Below are 23,687 nucleotides of genomic sequence, written 5' to 3'. Positions count from 1 at the left end.
TCTCCCTCTCTCTCTCTCTCTCTCTCTCTCGCTCTCCCTCTCCCTCTCTATTTCTCTCTTTCTCTCTTTATAGTGCATACAGTTGAATGTGAGACTTCTGTCTGCACTGTCGTGTTATTATTACTTATCTGATAAACGGTACAGATATATCCATTGTTCTCTACGTTTAACTATAATTTTCATTTCTTTCTGTTATTTTCTTTCGTTTTTATTTTATTTACTTTTTCTTTTTCTTTTTTCCTTATCATTTTCATCAGCAATATAAAATACATACAATATCGTTAACGTATAGTTAGTACGTATCATTTATTCCTTTCAAATGACAAACAGATTTTATTCTGAACGATAGATACGTGATTGGACCTGATGTTAAATAAAATAAAGTTATTATTATAAATTCTATAAAGTGTATAACGATTGATTTGCATTTTATTCATTTTTTTATTATTGTAGCAATCAAAATGTTTATTTACATTATATTTACATTTCTTTTTTCTTTTTCTTTTTCGAATGTCAAACGTGCGCGTTTATTATATAATTAAAAAAGATATTACGTTGAGATGAAAGGAAAAGAAAGGAAAAAGAAATAGAAGAAGAAAAAGTCATTCTTGAATATAATTTATTTGCATATTAAATTAATATTAAATATAAATATAAATTTATATATAAAAATATAAGCTATAAAAATAATATAAATTTATATATAATTGTATATATATTATACTATATTATAATAAATTATATATTTTGCTATATTATTAATAACATTATTGTATATTTTATTATTACTATTATACTCAAGTTGAACTTTCGAGGCCATAAAGAAAATGGTCGCATACTGTTGCCATGTGTCATTTCCACGTGCTGCGATATCTCGACACTCCCCTCACTCATTTCCTCTCTCTCTCTCTCTCTCTCTCTCTCTCTCTCTCTCTCTCTGTCTATCTATCTATCTCTTTCTTTCTATTTTTCTTTCTTCGTGTTATAGTTTAAAGGGAGAGGAGGTGAGGAAAGGTGGGGTGATATTGGGTGGAATGAAGGAGGATGAAAGTTTAAAAGTTTCCGTCCCGACAAAAATGTTCCCGTCGGGCTCGCCGAGAACTGATATCGTTTTCTCCAACATTGACACCGTGCCAATTTCGATCGGTCGCTGACGTTCTAAAGCCCATGTTATCGTTCGTTACAATTTATCTCGAAGAAAACGACCTTCGAAAATATGGTAGAAGCACTGACCACGACGACGTTTTTATCGTAACTCCCTCAATCGATTTTCATTCCCCGACATGATTCTACTTCTGAGTTTACATTGACAACGACAGTTATAGAGACTTGGATGTATAAAGATGACCGAGACCCAAGGTCGTTCATTTTTCATCATTTATTTTTAGTTCTAATGTACTACTACATGCAATAAAGAGATACCATTTATATTTTCGTCAATATATATATATATATATATATATATATATATATATATATATATTTATATTTGAAAAATTAATTAATTTGATTTTATTAGATATTATTTTTCTTGAAAGTACATTTAGAGAAAGGGAAAAAAGAAAGAAGGAAAAAGAAAAAAGAAGATAAACGAGAGATGAATCAAATATAAATGAAAATACATTTAAGATGATTAATTGAAATTAATGTCTAAATCTTAAAATATGAGACGTTACAAAATTATAGTTAAAGCAATTTAGAAATATTGAATGTGAAAAGAGCGAGACATATAGATAGATATGTAGATAGATAGATAGAAAGAGAGAGAGAGAGAGAGAGAGAGAGAGAGAGAGAGAGAGAGAGAGAGAGAGAGCAGGACTAGGAAATACCAAGGAAGATATTACAGTTGCGAAATGTGGGTCCTGTTTATTGATGTAACCGGTGACGTCATTCTCTCGACGCCGTGTGTTATTCTTTCTCTTTCTCTCTCTCTCTCTCTCTCTCTTTCTCTCTGTATCTCCCTCTCTATCTCTTTCTTTCTTATGTACCATGTATTTTCATCCGATTAATAGTGCTCCGGCATGTAAAAAACGCATCGTATATCCTATATTTTCCTTTTCTCTCTCTCTCTCTCTATCTATTTATCTGTCTCGCAATCATCAACGACTTAACGATGATCGCCGAACGTGGAAAAACACATAAATTGTGGGACACCGTTGCGCCATCTTTAAAATGAAAATCTAATTCTACATAAGTCTAATCGACACGAATTTGAAAATAAATGAACCTGCAAGTAAAATTCTCTCGTACGATCAGAAGAGTCAATTTCGCAACATTTTAAGAGCTCGCCAATTAAGTCTCGATCATTCGAATATGTAGTTGCGTACGAACGATCTCCTTTTTTGGAAAAAAGAAAGATAGAGATAGAGACATAAAAAAAGAAGAAAAAAGAAATATATATATATATATAAAAAGAGAAAGAGAGAGAGAGAGAGAGAGAGAGAGAGAGAAATCATGGGAGGAATTAGTATTCTTAAAACGTTAACTCGACGAAACAGATCGATTCTTTCTATTCTCGACAAGGTCATTGGCTTTGCTATTAAAGATAAGACGACGATAGTTGGCTTTTCCCTTTTTTGAAATGGTGGTAGTAGTTAACATTAACACTATACTCACAATCTTACGAGAGTTTTATTACGTTAACACGAGTTATCTTTATTTTCTTTTATATACCCAATGTAAATGGATTCGTTGTGCAAAAAGTCATCCCGCAAGGGAACACGTATCCGTGAAATAATTAGATAAACGATTGACCAGAGATTTCATAACCTTCAATACTTATTCGTCACTTCTGTCGTCATAAAATTTATCACGTCTTTTTTTTACAATTTTTTTTTTACATTTATATATATATATATATATATATATATATATATATATATATATATATATATATAAAGCAAAAGTAAGATCAGTTTGGATGAGATAGAATTCGTTTGAACTTTATTAGATAAGAGTAACTAAAGTTTTCGTTTTTTTTACTGTCGTCTCATTGTCGTCATCTTTGCTTAAAAAACAGGTGTACGAAATATATATATATATATATATATATATATATATACATATGTATATATGTATTATATGTATATTCTTAGCACACAATACATCAACACGCGATCTGAATGACCTCCTTGTGTTATAACTTCTCTCCTTATTCTTTTATTACTTCTCATTTCGAAAAAAGATGAAGAAAAAGAGAGAAAAAAAGAAAAAGAAAAAGAAAAGAAATGTTTTTTACAATAAACCACGTTACGTATTACATACGCTAAGTTCGTATGTATATAAGTAAATGCATACATACATACATACATACGTACACATATATACATAAATAAACTCTATAGATAGATATTATATTTTAAAAGAATAGGAATATGAATTTTAACGATTACTTCGATCAATCCTTTTTCACATGCAAGTAAGATATTGTACATGAATGTATGTATATGTATATATATATATATGTGTGTGTGTGTGTGTGTGTGTGTGTATGTACATTAAACGTTAAATTCGTTAGTCAGTCGCTATGCTATTCGACTCGTTGAAATTTTCGTTTTAGCTCGTTAAATTCTCTTACTGTTAATGTTCCTCGTGGTCGTAAAATACGAGAGGTAGAACGAAAGAGCGTCGTCTCGTGAAACATTTAACGTTAGGGGAGTCGCTAGACAATTACACGTTAACGTAACGTTACAGCTTTCACAATTACATTTAAATATAAATATATATATATATATATATATATGTTGTAAATCATGATTGTTCGATGGTAAGCGATAGTCAATTCTCGGAATTCGATGATAACATCATTCTTGCGAATTATACATATTTCAAATAACATTGCGTGCAAGTTTAAAACAAACGACCTTTTAAAAATTGAACTTTTAAGAAATTATCAACCTTCGATTACAAAGAACAAAAGGTATAAAAAGAAGAAGAAGAAGAAGAAGAAGAAGGAGATGAAGATGATGAAAACAAATGAAAAAGGGGAAGGGCAGAAAAAAAATATTGACCTATGACATAACAATCTTACGTGCGTAGATATATAAATACATAGATATATAGATATTGTGTAACATTTAACGAGTTGATAGATATTCCCAACGAGAAATCCTTTTTATAACTGATCTTCTTTTATTCTTTTATTATATCGATTAGGGTACTGTCTGTGTGTCTGTGTGTGTGTGTGTTGTGCGTATGCATTTTTTTTTTTTTTTTTTTTTTTTTTTTTTTAACAGACATTTCCATCGGAAAATAGTTGACGTTTAAAAATCCGATAAATAAATGACCGGGATAAATTCTTTCATAGTTTTCGCTATATAAATTATTACAAGATAAACCAACGAGAATTTTCAGATAATATTCATATTTTTCTCTATTATTTATTTTTTTATTATTATTATTTTTTTTTTTCTAAAGATATTAAATTGACGGTCTAAAGTGCATCCTTATCTTTATTATCTATATTTTAAGTTTCTGTATATATTTTTTTTCTTCTGATTACAAATTATTGTTCCAAACGGACGAAAGGAAGAAATCAAAGACAAAAAAGATAATCGATCAAAACATAGTATGTATATATTACGGAATAAAATGATCTTTCTCTTTCTTTTCATCTTGTTATCTTTATTTTATTTTATTTTATTTTTTTTTTTTTTTTTTTTTTTTTTTTTTTTTTAATAAAAAATATTAATCATGAATTCTTCTTCATCATAAAAAAATAATGAACATTAGATCGAAGCTAATAGATATTCATAGTCGTCGTCTAAGAGAAAGAATTATAACGTTGTTATAGAAATATCCTCGATTGGGGTAACACGTAACTACAAAGAGTGTAAAATATAAACTAGATCGAGCTAGGAAAGATCTCTCTTTCTGATAATTTATGTATGTATGTATGTATGTATGTATGTATGTATGTATTTATTTATGTATGTATATATGTGTGTATGTATGTTTGTATAAAAGCATTATACATGCGAGTGAATATGCACGCCATATGTATCTAAGGTATGTGCATATTCAATTCAGAAGGAGAACAATAAAATGGGACAGAAGGTTTATAGAAAAGAAGAAGAATAAAATAAAATAAAATAAGGGACGACACATGGAGGGAGGTGGTAGGGGTGCAGGAGGAGGGGGAGATAAATTCAACATTTGTATCTATTAACATTAGAAACATCGATTATTATTATAATATACGAAAAGTATGCCTTGTAAATATCTCATCAAAAAAATATTACAAAAAAAGGAAACTCGTGAAATTAATTGTGAATATATATAATTAAAAAAAAAGAGAGAGAGAGAGAGAGAGAGAGAAAAAAAAAAAGAAAAAATCATAAGGAACTTGAGAAATGCAATTGGAAATTTTTTATAGAAATGATTTAAAAACCATTCTCATTTTGTCTCTCTTGGATAAATTTAATTGAATAAATATCCTCCAGTTAAACACTCATGATATATAAATATATATATATATATGTATATACTTACAGATATACGTATAAATGTAAACATATATAGTAGAAAAAAGTCATAATGCCTTAAAAACTAAAAAAAAATATATATATATATACATACATACATATGGACATAATTATATAAAAAGTCATAATACTTTGAAAAAACATACGATGATATTGTAACTGAGATATTTTTATGAAAACGATTGAAAAATCAGTATATCGTTTTGTCTAGTTGAAAAAATTTACTGTTATATATCCTATATGATTTAAAAACCCATGTTATGTATATAATTAGAATATACATACATATCATATAAATACGCACATACGTGCGTATAGTACGGAAAAAAAAAAAAAATCAAAATGTCTTAGAGAAAGCATACGATGACGTCAAAACTAGATATTTTTATACGATTTAAGATTATATAAACGTCTCATTTTGTATTATATATATATATAAAATTTTATGTTTATGTCGAATATTTTCGCGTAAGGATCACTTAGTATATTTATACGTGAATGTCGCGAAAATTTAAAAAAAAAAAAAAAATACAATACTATCGTGTATGAAAAAGCAAAAAAAAAAACAAAAAAGAAAAATAAGAGAATAAAGAAGTAAAAGAAAAGAAAAAGGAAAAAAAAAAGAAAAAGAAATAGTTTGTAAATACATTAAGTTGGCAAGCTCGTGGAGACCTCGATCAATCGAGGCCTTTCACGAGGTACATAAACGAGGTTAAAGGTAACTGTAGTAGTCTAACTCGAACGAGAGATCCGCAAATTATTAATCGATCGATGTCTTCCTTTTCTCTCTCACTCCCTCCCTTCCTCTCTTTCTCTCTCTCTCTCTCTCAGTTAATGTTTATATAGGTTGATAATAAAGTATTCTATGAGATCGATAATCCGGCTATTTACACCATTTTGCATGTGTTTTCCCATATAGGGAAATGATAATAAGAATCATCGTTGTCGTCACGAAACGTTGACTTTTTTTTGCGAAGATTTATATACATATATAGTTTCATATACATACACACCCTCTCTCTCTCTCTCTCTCTCTCTCTCTCTCTATCTATCTATCTATCTATCTATCTATCTATCTCTATCTCTCGTTCACTCTTTTTCTTTATCGCTTGTTTGTGCAATCTCCGTACATACTTTAGTCATAGAGAAAGAAAAAGAGTGAGAGAGATAGAGATAGAAATAGAGATAGAGATAGGTAGAGAGAGAATGAGAGAGAGAAAGAGGATAAGACTCAACACAAGTCCATCGTGTATTCGGTCGATATTAAACGGCTCCAGCGACGAGTAGCTATTATAGACGGCTACTTAGCCTGAAAGAGCTTTTTAAAAGAGAGTGAGGAGACTTGCGGTAAGCAGGAAAAGCAAGTTCCGCTGGCATGTCATATCCGGTTATAAAATGACACATTTCGTTCGATCGCGATAAAAACGAAAAAAGAGAGAGAGAGAGAGAGAGAGAGAGAGAGAGAGAGAAGAAAATGAAAAATAGAAGAAAAAATGTAAGTAAAAAATAAAAAAGAGAGAAAGAGAAAAATAGGTTTTCCTTCCTTTCCCTCCATCCCCCTCCCCTCCCCCTCCATCCCCCCTGCTATTTCACGCTCATCTTATTCCTTAGCTTAATTGCTTTCCATCTTGAAAAGTTCTCTATCTATCGGTCGATAGAAGAAAGGAAAAAAGGAAAGGATAAAAAAGAAAAAAAAAAAGAAAAAGAAAAAGAGAAAAAAAGAAAGGTAAGGGAAAAGTGTTCCAGGGTTGAAATAGTCTCTTAACTATTTTAGTACAGGTCTATACTATAGATACGTACTAGTTACTTACCTTCCTTCTCTCTACCATTTAGATTTTCTCTCGACGATAACTTCGTTTCTTAAAATCTTTTTTTTTTTTATACTCCTATTTTCTTCTTTCTTTTTTCAGGAGCTGGTGAGTCTGGCAAGAGTACCATCGTCAAACAAATGAAGTGAGTATACATACATACCCACACACACACACACACACACACACACACACACATATATATATATATTGTAGCTAATTAATTTTATCTAGTTAATACAACGTTCACTAAACTTCCGGTCTCTTTTTCTAATGTTATCACATATGTTTGCTTGTATATTTGTCACATCCAAACATGCATGAGTGCACACATACAAATAAATATAGACATATACAAATATTTTACGCGTGTTGTATATGTCTCTTTCTCTCTCTTTCTCTCTCTCTAACTTTTAACAATCATTAAGGTCCCGACAATCGGTAAGGGCCAATCGATGAGGTACACGAAGGGAAACGAACAAAAACGTGTCGCGTAGTAAAATGGTATCGATCGTAAGTTACAAAGAAGAGACATGTTATATACGTATAGTCGATGAGTCCCGGTTTCGCGTTTAGTAGAAGGAAAAAAAAAGAAAAGAAAAAAAAAGGGAGCAGGAGCAAAAAAAAAAAAAAAGAGAGAGAGAAAAAAGAAAGAAAGAAACCTCTTTGAGGTTTTGGCGTAATACACGTTCTCTCGCCCATGCACACACATATTTTTCTCACGGAAGTGAGAATATTTACAAAGAGTAATGCGCATGCGTGACACATACAATATTGTCTCGGCAATATAAAGGAGACATTTTTCTTTTAAATTCGCGACGCACACTTTTCGTTTCGTTTAGTTTAGTTTCCCGCATGGATCGTGAATTATGATAGGACGTGGAAAAATTTACGGAGAGAGAGAGAGAGAGAGAGAGAGAGAGAGAGTAAGAAAAGAGAAGAAAAAAAAGAGAATAAAGAAAAAAGAGAAGAAAAATAAGAGACAAGAAGAGAAAAAAGATGAAGAAAAGAGAGAGAGAGAGAGAGAGAGAGTGAGAGAGAAAAGAAAAAGCAAAAAAGAATTATGTGTCCTCTGTACTCTAACTCTTCTCTTTTAGAAACTAGAAACTGAAAAGAAAGTGAGTGTTGCGTCATCGTTTTGACAAATACATACATACGTACATACATACATACATTCGTGCACATGCACATGTGCACAAACGTATTTTTTATATATATAATACGTGGCAGGGCTATACGAGCAAACTGTTGCCCCTCGTTTATGTTCAAGATCGATATTTGTACGTAACGATACAGGAAGCTTAGCGTCTCTACGCTTAAAGGGCAGCTGTGTGAAACACGTGCGTGAGCTCGCTCGCATTCACATCAATACATACGCAGAGAGAGAGATAGAGAAAAAAAGAGAGAGAGTGAGAGAGTGGGAGAGGGAGAGGGAATTACGTTAGCAAAGAGACAAGAACGCGGAGCCCGCACGATGGTTAGTAGATTAACGTGCACACCATATCCCTCCTTTCTTTCTCTCTCTATGTCTTGTCTGTCTGTCTGTCTGTTTGTCTGTCTGTCTGTCTGTCTGTCTGTCTGTCTGTCTGTCTGTCTGTCTGTCTGTTTACTTCTATCTCATTTCCTCTTACCAAATTCCCTTTTTCTTTCTATGAACGGGTCTCTTTATGGGTCCCAAGTTCAACAAAGAAACGCATTTACTTGCTTTACTTGGTTTACTTGTAACGAAAGATCTTGTCGTTATTTTGATGATCGAATAATTAAATATTAAATCTTACGACGAAGGGTTTAGTTCTTTTTTTCTTTTTCTTTTTTCTTTTTTTTTTTTTTTTTTTTTAGGAAAACAGAAATATACATCCGGTGGTTAATTGTTAATCTATTTGATATTAATGAAAACATTATTGTATAAGTTGGCTTCATGAAATTTATATGAAAATGTTTAATCCAAAAAAAAAAAAAAACAAATTAATAGAATTGATAAGAAATTTGATTTAAAAAAAAAAGAAGAAAAAGATAAAAAAGAAAACAAAAGAAAAAGACTAAAATTTTACTTTGCCTATTAACGAAGAGTTAGAGTACCTAATAGTATTCCTGATTAGAACGGTTAGTATTCCTTTCAATTGTATTTTTCTGTTTCTTCTTTCTTTTTTTTTTCTTTTTTTTCCTTTTTCTTTCAATATCCATATTCACACAACGTTTATAAATATATTTTTTACTGATAAATAATTATTTTATATACACATTTTAAATAAATAAATAAATATATATATATATATTTAGTAATAAAAAATTGTTATATATAAATAAATTAAAAAAAAAAAAAAAAAATTTCTTTTGGTGTTAACTATCAAATATGTATGTTATAATATTTTTGTATTGATAAGTACTAATAACGTATGCAGATTCACAAATAAACACATTTAATTGTTAAACAAACATCCTATTTTTGTTCTTACGTACTATATATATATATACATATTCTTTTTTTTCATTCTCTATCTTTTTCTTTCAGAATCATTCACGAAAGCGGTTTTACGCCAGAGGACTTCAAACAGTACAGACCCGTCGTTTATAGCAACACGATACAATCACTCGTTGCTATTCTCAGAGCGATGCCAACACTCGGATTAAATTTCTCGACCAACGAGAGAGAGGTATGTAAAGTTGTAATAAGAAGGATTTATGTGTGAATCTTTTTTTAATAATAATATAATAATAATAATAATAATAATAATAATAATAATAATAATAATAATAATTGATATTATATCATATAAGTACATATACATTACACAAGAACTTTGAAACTTATGTTTATATATTTTTTTACATACATAAATTTATGTGTAGATGTATGTATACACACACACACACACACACACACACACACACATACGTACACAGGATGGGCAAAAAGTTTCTATAATGATTTCGAAAAATCAAATTAATATTTTTCAAAACGTTTCAGATCAATTCATTTCTATTTTCTTTTCTTTATATATATATGTATACATATATATTTTATTCAGTAGATTTTTAAACTACAAACCTAGGAATATTTTATCTAACATGGAAACGTTTGGCCCATCCCCGTATAGGTACACAGTTAATCGACGCGGTTTTAAAAGTCAATTAAAATATCACGCTCGAGTAAAGTAACGATGTCGAGCGATGACAATCGTATAAGAGCCGCAACAGGTGAGAAAATAATTAACCCCACCGGCTTGGCATCATTCACGAGCGTTGTTGCGCGCTCGAGGAAAGTCGAGGGATGGGGAGGCTTTAAATGTATAGGGGTTGGTCGAGACTAGAACTTTGATTGGTAGACGGATACTTAAGATTTTTTTCATTGCTACTCGTATATCTTTTCTCTCTCTCTCTCTCTCTCTCTCTCTCTCTCTCTCTCTCTTCTTTCCTTTTTTTTCCTTTCTTTTACCTACATTATATTCAAATCCATATTTATGTAACGCATTACATCGTTCGTATACATAATTCTCGTTAAACGATCGATAATCGTTCGTTTCGATCTTCGTGATAAATCTAAACGACCTACGCAATGTGAAAAATTTTGTAATGGAATCGTTCATCGCGTTATTCTTTTGGAAATATAATATGATTCGATATTTAAAAAAAAAAAAAAAAAAGAAAGAAAAATATTAGCGCGAGATTTTCTCGTTTCAATTTACATATGTACGTACGTACTATTAAAATGTAACAACAGTGTTAATAATTTACAGTCACAGAATAAAAAATCGATCAATTTGATTGCATTTTCAATGATGGAAAAATTTTAATATACAATTGAATTTTGTGAAATCAATTATAATAGAAATAATTGTTTTGTCTTTCTTTTAGATACATAATGCGATTCGTTTTTTTTTTTTTTTTTTTTTTTTTTTTTTTTGAAATAATAATGCGTTGCTCTGATTTTGATTTATAATAATAAATAATCAATTATAATAATAAATAAGAATAATAAATCAATTACTTCATTGTTATTATGTTTTCAATGAAGGAAAAATCTGATAAAGAATATAATTTTTCAAATAAATTATAGATAGAAATATTTATCTTATCATTATATTAAAAACATAATATGATTTGATATTTTAAAGTAATAGAGTGAGTTTTCTTGATTTAAATGAATATTCCCAAACGATATATCAACGTAATAATTAATAATATAAATCATACAATAGAATAACAAACCGATTATTTAATTATTATTACAATAATAATGAAAAAATCGAATTTTTTATGAAATTGATTTGATTCATAGAGAGAGAGAGAGAAAGAGAGAGAGAGAGAGAGAGAGAGAGAGAGAGAGAGTGTGTGTGTGTTATAAAGAAAAAGAATTAGTCGTGGAAAGTGCGATAACGATTATAGTTAGTTAAGGGAGCATAACATAATAAACGAAGATACTCAAGATTGGCCTTGGTTCTAAGAGCAAGCCGTTAAGTACCATCCTGCATGCGATTTGCCACGGTTCGACGATTATCTTATGAAAGAGGCATTCAGCGTTAAATCGAAGAAGAGAGTACCAAAATGTACCTAATATTAACGAAGAAAATGAACAAAAAAAAAAGAAAAAGAATGATAATGATGATAATAATAATAATAATGATAATAATGATAATGATAATAATGATAATAATAATAATAATAATAATAACATGATGATCATTTGTTCTAAGTATGTGAACGATCACACGTTTTTATCGATTCTTGTCCTCTCTCTCTTCCTCACTTCTACACATCCCTTATCTTTTAACTTTCATTCGAAAGAAAGAATTTTTTATCAAAAGACTTTCAAAGTCTTTTTCTCTTGATAAAAGATTAGAATTTTGTTCTTATTTAGGAACGTAGGTGTACAACCCAGAATAAGTTTTATATAGCCCCAGGCATATCAACGGGAATGAAGTTCAAAAAAGCTTCTCTCTCTCTCTCTCTCTTTCTCTCTCTTTTCTCTTTATTACATCTTTCTGCTAGTTTGTTAAAAATTTTTTCAAAGAAAAAGAAATAAGAGATTATTTAACCTTCCATAGAGACCTCATATCTCAATAACAATCTTATTTCTTGTTAGAATCAGAAACGTCAGGAGTTTAATATTTCAGCAATGAAATATTACACTAGGGAATAATGCTTGTTTAAGATGCTTTCTCTCTCTCTATCTATCTCTCTCTCTATCTCTCTTTCTCTCTATTTCTCTCTCTCTCTCTCTCTCTCTCTCTCTCTCTCTCTCTCTCTCTCTCTTTCTATCTATCTAACTATCTATCTCTATCTCCATCTCTGGCTAACTCAAGATGAATATGAATTGATAAAGAGCTATGGGATAATGGGATATGGTTGTTTCATCGTTTCCTAAATAGAGAATGAGAACCATCATATTTGATTTCGATATATATTAATGACAATATACTTACTAACTGCGTTTGACTTAGTTTCATATATATTTTCTTTTTATTATCTTTTTTATTTTCATTTTTATCTTTTTCCTATTACCTACCTACCTAGCTACCTACCTACCTACCGAAATCCTTCATAGTGAGGAACAAATAAAATCTTACCTTTAATATATTTACATATATATATATATATATATATATATATATATATATATATATATGTATTTTACGTTTAACGTATATTTTATATTTTCAGACTGACGCAAAAATGGTCTTCGACGTTATCCAACGAATGGAGGACACCGAGCCATTTAGCGAAGAACTTTTAATGGCCATGAAGAGGCTCTGGACCGATAGCGGTGTCCAAGGATGTTTTGGAAGGAGCAATGAATATCAACTTAATGATTCTGCGAAATAGTAAGTGGACTTTAAATCTGTATATTATATTCACTTTACTACTTTATATATATATATATATATATATATATATATATATATATATATATATATATATATATATTTAAATAAATAATAATACGTTATGGCAATAAACTAATGTTTAACGAAATAACGTTCGAACGATGTAACCGTGAATTTTATTATAACAATTCATTCGTGTATAAACATTTTATTATTGTTTTATACGATTGTTTTATAGATATTAATATATCTAAACATGCATATATACAACCATACATATGTATATATTATAATATAATTATTTTATATTATTTTATATTTTTTTATATTATATTATATATTAATTATTTTATTTTATATATTATTTATATAATATAATATTATAATATATATGTATATATATATACACACATACACATATAAATAAATAATATCTTGTTATGGGATTATATTATATTTAACGAAATAACATAACGATGTTATATTAATATTTATAACAATTCATTTGTATATAAACATTTTATTATTGTTTTATACAACTGTCTTATGGATATTAGTATGTCTAAATATATGTATATATATATATATATGTTATAATATAATTATTTTATATTATTTTATATTTTATATATTATTATATAATATAATATTACGAAAATTGTGAAAAATTATATGTGCTAAAGCTTATATAGACGAACTCGTAATTGTCATAGTTCGAGCCAAAGTAATCGTCGTAGTCGTAATACTCGTAATAATCGTTGTCCGTCGTAAAATAAGAGAAGAAACAGGCCGAACGTGTAGACTGAAAGGCGCCGAACTAGATAACTAGCTAGCTAGCTAGCTAGTAGCCAACTAGTTCTCCCTCTTTCTTTCTCTCTCTCTCTCTCCCTCTCTTTTTTCTCTCTCTCTCCTCTCTCTCTCTCTCTCTCTCTTTCTCTCTCTCTCTCTCTCTCTCTCTCTCTAACGCGACTTCGTTAAAATTTCAGTGAAATCGATCTGTCATCCTTCGCGAACTTTACAACGCTTCTTCGCGTTTCAAATTCATCTCGGTCAAGCTCGCGTGATCTTTTATACCAACGAAAAAAAAATACATTTCTTATCTCTTATTCTTTTTCTTCTTTTCTTCTTCATCTTCTTCTTCTTCTTCTTTTTCTTCTTTTTTTACTTCTTCTAGTTCTTTATATTCATTATTTTAAAAACTCTTGCTTCACGTGTTTTTTCATAACACATACATACATACATACATACATACATATATATATATATATATGTACGTAAGTACATACGATACAAAGATACTTTTCTTCAATATTTCTTTAGATTTCGAGATTTCTTTTTCTTTTTATTATTTTTTTTTTTTTTTTTTTTTTTCTTGGAAAGTGACAAATAAAAGAAGTAAAAAGAAGAAGAAAAGAAAGATCACCCTTAAGAAAATTGTTCGACCAGCTTGTATTATTTCAAGTCGAATCTCATTAGAATTATCGATAATATTATTAGAATCCAAATCCTTGTATCAATTCGACCACAGTCATACGATGTATTATATATACATATATATATATATATATATATGTAAAAAATAAATAAATTGATCGGAGATAAATAATCGAAGGAATGAAGAAAAGGGTTTTTGAACCTTTCGAAGTCGATCTATTTCGAGGGTTAAGAATACATCGAGCTATTGTTTACACTGTCGTCGTTAGTATCGCTGCTTGCAAAGTTCATCGACTTCCAACGACAAAGGCGTAGGCAGGCCCGAGGTGAAAGTGTTCTCCGAAGGATAAATCCCTCTCTCTCTCTCTCTCTCTCTCTCTCTCTCTCTCTCTCTCTCTCTCTCTCTCTCTCTCTCTCTCTCCTTTCCTCGCGTGCGGAATACGCAGAGCTTGCGCGTCTCCCGTTAGAGGATATTTTTGTAGTGCGTTAGCTACTTGGCTATTGATTTTAGGGTGGAGTTTATAATAAGCTCGTTTTACGCAGGTACACAAACGTAGTGACGTTAATATTATGTATATACATATTATATGAACATCATTCGACGTACATACGTCGTTCTCTAATATGTGACGTTTTTGATAAACATATATATATATATATATATATATATATATATATATATATATATATATATAAGGGGGAGAAAAATGAACGAAAAATTATTATCGTTCGTATCGATAAAAATTGTACAATTTCGATCGAGAAATCTTGGGTGACAAAGTTGATTATGAAATCGATTTCTTCATATTTTTACGAGACTACCATATTTTGTTCTTTTCCTTACCTCATTTCTCATTTTATCTTTTGATAAAATGAAGTAGACAATCCTGATATTAGGATCGTACGAAGGTGGCCATATTCGTTAAGATTTTGGATCTTACGTTTTTCTCGGACGTTTATCGGTTATCAGGTAAGCTTTTCCTATCACCTCTCAATAACTAACTCCTGGGTCTATCTATTATCTATTTTTCTCTTTATATCCTCTAAAAAGCCCTTGTCTATAGCGCACCATAGTATCAGGATTGTCAGGAAGACTTTACCGTAAACGTCAGAAACCTATTTGGCGCTTACGTGAGAAAAAGAGAGATAGAGTAAGCAAGATAGAAAGAGAGAGGAAGAAGCATTGAAGAGCATAAAGTATATCGTCTATTACGATTTTATCGTAAATAAATTTAGACATGAATCTAATTTTAATTATTTATTTATTTATTTATTTATTTATTTATTTATTTATTTATTTATTTATTTATTTATTACATACTTTTAAACGCATAAAACGTAAACAATTTGAATCATTTCGATTTTTAATGATGCGATTGATAATAAAAAAAACTTTGAATAAATAACAAATAAATATATATATATATATAGTATTTGCATATACATATATACTCTATATAACATGTACATATATACATATATATTTCTATATTTATATCTATATCTATATCACACAACACACATATACACATATACATATATATACGTACATACATACATATATATATACGTATATATGTATATATATATATTTGCTCTTTGCATATTTAAACTGTGGCCGCCAGACAGTGTCCCTGGTCAGAAAGCGGAACCGTAAAGCTTGGCCATTGGAGTAGGGCAGAAAAGCTCGGTTATAATATGAATTTCCTGAAGGAGTCGACGAGTCAGAGAATGGACTGTAGTATGGTGAAAGGGAGTGATAAGGAGAGGGAGAAACTGAGGGGTAAAAAGCCACGGTGAATTCGTGGTGAGACAAAGCGGGGTTGAAATAAGGGTAGGGGAAGATGAATTAGAAAGGGATGGACGAGGATATGCGGAGTGTTTCGGAGAACACACTCTTTTTCTCTCTCTCTCTCTCTCTCTCTTTTTCTCTTTCTCTTTCACTCACTTACTCACTCACTCACTCACTCTCCTCTTCTCCTCCTTCTCCTCTTCCTTTCTTTATCTCTCTATCCTTCGCTCTCTGTCGTATTGATCGGCGATGACGTCACGCCACGCCCGTGTCACGTGACAGGGAAGATGGCCGACGTTGTTCCACCACGAACCTTCCCCTCTCTCTCTCTCTCTCTCTCTTCCTCTCTCTTTCTCCCTTTCTCTTTCTTTTTATTCTCACCAACTACCCCTTCTGTCTCTCTCTCTCTCTCTCTCTCTCTCTCTCTCTCACTCTCACTCTATATTTCTATCTATATATCTATCTATCTATATTTATCTATCTATCTGTCTATCTCCACCTTTCATTCTTTTTCTATCTCTTTCTCGTACTTCCACAAAAATCTAAAGCTTACCCCTCAAGGGAGAAAGAAGTAGAAGTAAAGAAGTAGAAGTAAAAGAAGAAAAAGAGGAATAAGAAGGAAAAGAAAAAGAAAAAGAACAGACAGGATGGCTGGCAACGACGACGAAACTTCTTCCTTCTTCTTCTTCCACTCTCTTCTCTCTCTCTCTCTCTCTCTCTCTCTATTCACCCTTTTCCTACGTATCCAAGTTCTATCATCCAAATCCCCAGACACCGGCGACCTCTAGGTCCTTTTCTCCTTTTAACCTCGCGTGTCTTCGTGTCCGTCTCAAACCCTTCCTTTATTATCCTTTCGAACCATCTCACCACTACTACTACCACCATCACTATCATCATCATCATCATCACCACCACCACCATCATTATAACCATTCCTACCCCATCTCACCCCAACCTTAGTTCTTTTTTTCTTCTTTCTCGTTTCTTTTTTGTTCATTCTTGTTCTCCTCTTTGTTTTTACCAGCTTTCCCTCCATTTACTCGATCGTCAAGTTTCTTTTCTTTATTGTTTAGTTTTTTCTCATAATAAAAAAAAAAAGGAGGAGAAAGGAATAAATAAAAAAAAAAGAAAGATCCATATGGGAAAAATCGCATCGACGACATAGAATTATTTTTCCCTTCTCCCCATCGAGAGTAGACGTCGGCTGGCCATGAAATATGGCGAATAAACCACGAAGATGGCGCTGCAAGGGTTTTCTCATGTATATAACCTCCAAATCCTGATATATATATATATGTTGGCGACGGACGTGTATATATATATATATGTACACATAAATTTTCCAAATGATTCTACGGAAGACTTTTATACACGAGATTTACACTTATACGATATATATATATATATATATATATATATATATATATATATATAATGTATTATGTAACGTAGGCTTATTCGATAATAAATTAAAATTTATATGATCGTGAGATTTTTTTTCTTTTAAATCGAACAAACTCGACTTCTGTTTCGTCGGATTTCAAAATATTTATAAATATCTTTTTTCTTTTCCTTTCCTTTTACGCGATCGACTTTTACGACATTCTTTATTAACACTCTTTTATCACACTGAAATCTATAGATACTCGTCTTACGAAGATTTATCTTTAGCTATAAACTTGTAACCATCAAAGTTCTCGTTTCGTACTATCTGCTTACTCTTCGGCTACTTGTTGCGAGCCGCGCCCTAGCACGCGACTATTATGCTACTACATACATGCGTATATATATACATATATATATATATATATATATATATATATATACACATAGATATATATATATATATATATAAGTATATCGAACAACTTTGGCTTCGATCGACTATTTTACCCTCAACGAACATCAACGACAAACTATTAGACGTTAACGAACTCGTTTTCGTTATCATCTAAAGTTTTTATCAAATCGAATATGAAATTATATTATACTAGAACGCACTTTCTCATGCTAAATAGTATTCTTGAAATGTCACAGAGTAGTTTTTTTTTTTTTTTATTTCCTTTTTCTATTGTAGAATAGAAAGGAATAGTAGAAATTGATTATTCAAAGTTATTTCTAACGTTAAAAAAAAGAAAATCTTGATCTTTCATTCGTCTGACGAAGAATATCTCAATGATTATTCTTTTGAATATAATACTAGTACGCCTTTTATGGTTCTTATTGTCAAAAGAAGATTCATTCTCGATATATGATGGATTTATACAATATATATGTATATATAAGGATGTCCTTTGATTTTCTGAGAATATAATCCTACGGATTATTATTTGGTCTACAGACGTATATATATATATATATACGTCTATTTATTTACTATCTTTTATATTAAATCCGTTCGATAATACCTTACAAAAATTGATACGCTGTATAGCTTCCTGGACGACTTGGATCGATTAGGCGCAAAAGACTACCAACCAACGGAGCAGGACATATTGAGGACTCGAGTTAAAACGACTGGTATCGTTGAGGTCCATTTCTCATTCAAAAACCTTAATTTCAAGTAAGTAGATTTTCACATTTTTATTTTATATATATATATATAGAATGTAATCGAATATAAATGTCAGAGATACAATTTGGACCAAGAAAGTTAAAAGAATTATTTTCTTTCTTTTGGCGTCAAAGAAAATCAATAAGATTATTAATCACTGAGAGACGTTTCAATGTGCTTGCTCATTCTCATAATCTCGGCCGACTATGACGTTGCTAGATATGAACACGTAACGTTGTGTATTGTGAATGACCGTGTTAGATGATGAATCATTCGCCGACAATAATTTTAATCCATTCGTCTGTTCGTAAGATCGTTACTGGTGTAAAATAAAATCTCTTTTTTTTTTCGAACGTCTCAATTTCTTTCGTGTTTTGTTTCTTTTTTTTTATTTTGTTTTTCTTTTTCTTTATCTTTTTTTTTTCTCTCAGTCTCATGATCTTTAATCAATCCTTATTAACTTCTTTTCTCATTTCTTTTCTTTTTTTTTTTTTTTTTTTTTTTTCTTTTTCTTACAGATTGTTCGACGTGGGTGGACAAAGAAGCGAACGTAAAAAATGGATACATTGCTTCGAGGATGTTACAGCGATTATTTTTTGCGTCGCTATGTCCGAATATGATCAGGTCTTGCACGAAGATGAGACTACGGTAAGATTAAATTATTCAATGGATTCCCTTTCGTCTAAATTTATTGAGAATCATATTCTTACACGAGTAGTCGTCATTTTCGTTTCTTACGATGTAATTAAGTGAAGAATTTACGTTGGTCATTCAAAATTATTATTACGAATAACGTGATATTTAACGTAATATCAATTGAAGAGACGATCGAATTAAACTTAAATGCAAGTTTGACTTTATTCCAAAAAAAAAAAAAAAAAAGAAAAAAAAAAGAAAAAAAAATGGAAATTGAAACGATGATATCTTTTAGTCGAAAATATCTTTTAAAAGAAAGTCAAAGTAAATTTATTTTTTATCCAAAAATTGCAATTTTTACAAATAAATCTCGCATAATTTTCTTAAAAAAAAAGAATCAAATATTTCCGTGCCACTTGATCAAGCTCTACTCGATTACGTTCTACCATTGTAAAACATATTGTTTTTCCTGGTTTTTCTTCCTTTCATTGCGAAGAATATCAATTTTTAAAAACAAATTCTCGCATGATTTTCTGACCAAAAAAAAAAAAAAAAGAAACAAATAATATATTTCTCTGTATATCAAAATATTTTTCTTTTTTTTTTTTTTTTTATTGAGAGTCGAGAATTTTTACGACAAATTTTTGCATAATTTTCTGAACAAAAAGAATAAAACAGAGAAGAAAGAAAATAAGAATCGAATAATACATATTCACTCGAAGAGAAATATTCAATTTTTCGCTTTCTTTCGTTACGTGAAGTATCAATTTTTGTACAGCGAATTTTTCTCGTAATAATCTTTTGAACAAAGATAAAAAAAAAAAAAAAGAAAAAGAAAAAACAAAAAGAATAAGAAGAAGAAGAAAAGAATCGAATAAATACATTCGCGTTCGTCCGCAGCTCGATCAAGATCAAGTTACTATCCTTTATCACGAAGCATTTTTCATTTTGTAAGATAACGGACACTCGGAAGTATAAAGATTAGAAAAGAAGAAGAAGAAGAAGTATGGGGATCAATTGTTAAGGTCATTGCACGTGGGAAGTGTCGTTGATTTAATTTCGAGTAGATGCTTACACGTGCATACTGAATAGTCACAAGTATCTTTTATTTTCATACGTGTCAAATTTTGAAATAAATTATTTTTTTATTTTATGGCTTAAAGAAAACAAATTTTTTTATCCTTTAATCATTTAGTACGAAAATAATGGAAATTTGAGAAAAATAATTATGAATATGAAAAGTGATAACACCGTTAAGTGTTTTAAGACGCTTAAATTAAACAAAACAAAAAAACAAAAAAAAAACAAAAAAAATAAAAAAAAAGAAAATTCAAAATTCGATTATAATAGAAATAAAATATGTGATAGACAATACATACATGCATGCATAATATGTTATACACACACACACACACACACACACACACACATATATATATATATACTATTATATAATTATATCATAAATATATATACGTGTGTGTATATTTACATAGTGCATTAGGTATAATCACGTATAATCGCATGTGTATCGTTGTTCGACCTTTTTGAAAATAGATAAGTAAGCGAACGAAAACGAACGAAAACGAACGAACGAAAACGAATGATAGGAAAACAAACGATGATAACGTAAGCTCGTACGAATTTATTTTTCCAGAATCGAATGCAAGAGAGTTTGAAGTTATTCGATTCAATTTGCAACAACAAATGGTTCACCGACACCTCGATCATTCTTTTCCTGAATAAGAAGGATCTGTTCGAGGAAAAGATACGCAAGTCTCCCTTGACGATTTGCTTCCCGGAGTATGCAGGTAAAATAATCTTCGTTTTTTTTTTCTCTTTGTTCTTTCTTTTTATTTGCTTTCTTTTCTTCTCTTATTTCTTTTATTTCTTTTATTTTTTTTATTTTTTTTTTATTTCTTTTTGTTTATTATGATAAGAGCCGCAGACCTTTGGCAAAATCGATTAACTTCCATAAAAAGAGGAAAAGTGTAGAGATGCAACGATGTAACATTTAAATTGCTTTTTAATACTCCCTTGAAAATAAATAAATACAAATGAACATTGTAGAATATATGAATGATGTTTTTTTTTTTCATCGTGATTGCATCATTGCCAATGATTTGCATTAGAGTACTTAAGGAGTTGTTAATCGGATTGGCTTTTGAAATAAATTATTTTTTTATTCGATGGCTTAAAGAAAACAAATTTTTTTTATGATTTAATCATTTACTACGGAAAATAATGGAAATTTGAGAAAAATAATTATGAATATAAAAAGGTAAGAACTCCGTTAAGTGTTTGAAGACGCTTAGATTAAAACAAAAAAGAAGAACAAACAAAAAAAAAGAAAAAAAATCAAAAAAAAAAAAAGAAAAGAAAAAGAAAATTCAAAAGATGGCGTTAATCGATTTGACTTATAAATGTATCGTATAAAGGGGGAGGAAAAAAAAAAGGAAAAAAAAATATATAAATAATAAATATATCGACGTAGAGAACTCTTTAAATAACGATTAAATTGTTATTAACAATTTTGTTTTGTATTTCGTTTAGGTGCGCAGGAATACAGTGACGCCGCTGCCTACATTCAGGCGCAATTCGAAGCGAAAAACAAGTCCACGACGAAGGAGATTTACTGCCACATGACCTGTGCCACCGACACGAATAACATTCAATTTGTGTTCGACGCGGTTACAGATGTAATCATCGCCAATAATCTGCGTGGCTGCGGACTCTATTAGGTTAATTCCGTATTCTATATTAAGCGTTAACAAAATGAAGATGATGATGATGACGATGATGATGACGATGATGACGAATACGACGTTGACGTTGACGAAAACGACGATTACGACGAAGACGATGACGACGGTGATGATAATGACGACGACGACGACGATGAAAATGATGATGATAACGATAATGATGATGATGATGATGCTCATGATGCTGCTGCTGATGATGATGATGATAATGATGATGATGATAATGATGGTGATGATGATGATGATGATGATGAAGCTATTGAACGGGCAACGTTTATCAGAGTCAAGAATTCATTTTTGGTTCGATCATGGTTACATTTGATTTGTGTTTAGAGTGAGATAACGAATGTGGATGAAGAAAGACAAGAAAGAAGATGAAGATCAATATAAAGATGAAATATCTTCTCGTGCTCGTTAGACTCTGTATACGATTCTCGGGATAATCGAAAGGAGTCGACCAATACGCGATTATGATAAGAATAAATATTATACTACTGGTTGCATGGCTTGCATTTATGAAAAGTCTTGCATCATTTCGTAGATTGAAAAATTTCGTAGATCGAACGAAAGATAATGGGAGAGTAAAGTGAAGGAAGAAAGAAAGAAAGAAAGAAAGAAAGAAAAAAAGAATGAGAGAAAGACAGAAAGAATGATAAAGAAAAAATAATATATATATATTTCGATTAAACTCGGCCGTCATATATGTATTTACATTTGCGCCAACAAACCAAATCGTGTTAACGTCAAAGCACAAGAAAGAGAGAGAGAAAAAAAATCGAACCTGCAGTTGGATGTTATAACGAGACTTGAAGAGAGAGGAAAAAAAAAACAAATGGCTCGACATAGTTTCTTTTTTATTTCTTTTATTTTTTTTAGCTTTTTTTTTCTTTTTATTGTCCTTTTCTTTTTTGTCGAACCTTTTGATTAAGCAACTTCACGAAGGAATAAGTCGACTATTATATATATATATATATATATATATATATATATATATATATATATATATATATATATATATTATATTATATATATATATATATATATATATATATATATATAAACGCAATATATATTATGTATTTGACTATAGAAGGATGATAATATTCTAGTATTTGCACATTTAAAATGGATTTAGCACGAATTTAAAAATGTACTTGACAATCGTGCGTTTTATCCCTATTTTTTTGTTTGTCTTTGTTTTTCACTTCTTTTGTTTCTGTTTTTTTATTTCTTTCTTTTTCTTTTTTTATTTTTTTATTTCCTCGATATTCTTCTTCTTTATCGTTTGTTTATTCTATATTCATAAGTACCATTTTGTATTTTCATTATTATCAATGAGTAATTAAGAAGAAGAAGAAGAAGAAGAAGAAGAAAAGAAGAAGAAAAAGAA

General features: G+C 30.1%; 1 protein-coding gene across 2 annotated transcripts in view; it reads left to right on the top strand.

Moving 5' to 3' along the window:
* The window catches only part of LOC124430295 (guanine nucleotide-binding protein G(o) subunit alpha), a 37,997-nt gene extending 15,564 nt beyond the window's left edge, over positions 1–22,433 (top strand). For both annotated transcript variants that reach the window (XM_046976624.1, XM_046976623.1), the window contains exons 3-9: positions 7,394–7,436; positions 9,804–9,945; positions 12,953–13,113; positions 18,777–18,905; positions 19,415–19,544; positions 21,190–21,343; positions 22,086–22,433. In XM_046976624.1, the coding sequence (XP_046832580.1) occupies positions 7,394–7,436; positions 9,804–9,945; positions 12,953–13,113; positions 18,777–18,905; positions 19,415–19,544; positions 21,190–21,343; positions 22,086–22,273 (947 nt within the window). In that variant the 3' untranslated portion in view covers positions 22,274–22,433. The remainder of the gene's footprint in view (positions 1–7,393; positions 7,437–9,803; positions 9,946–12,952; positions 13,114–18,776; positions 18,906–19,414; positions 19,545–21,189; positions 21,344–22,085) is intronic.
* The last annotated feature ends 1,254 nt before the right edge of the window (positions 22,434–23,687 follow it).

This window comes from Vespa crabro, chromosome 18, assembly GCF_910589235.1.
Source record: "Vespa crabro chromosome 18, iyVesCrab1.2, whole genome shotgun sequence".
In the NCBI taxonomy this organism is placed as follows: Eukaryota; Metazoa; Arthropoda; class Insecta; order Hymenoptera; family Vespidae; genus Vespa; species Vespa crabro.
The sequence above is the reverse complement of the archived record's forward strand: the minus strand, read 5'-3'. Positions and strand labels throughout refer to the sequence as shown.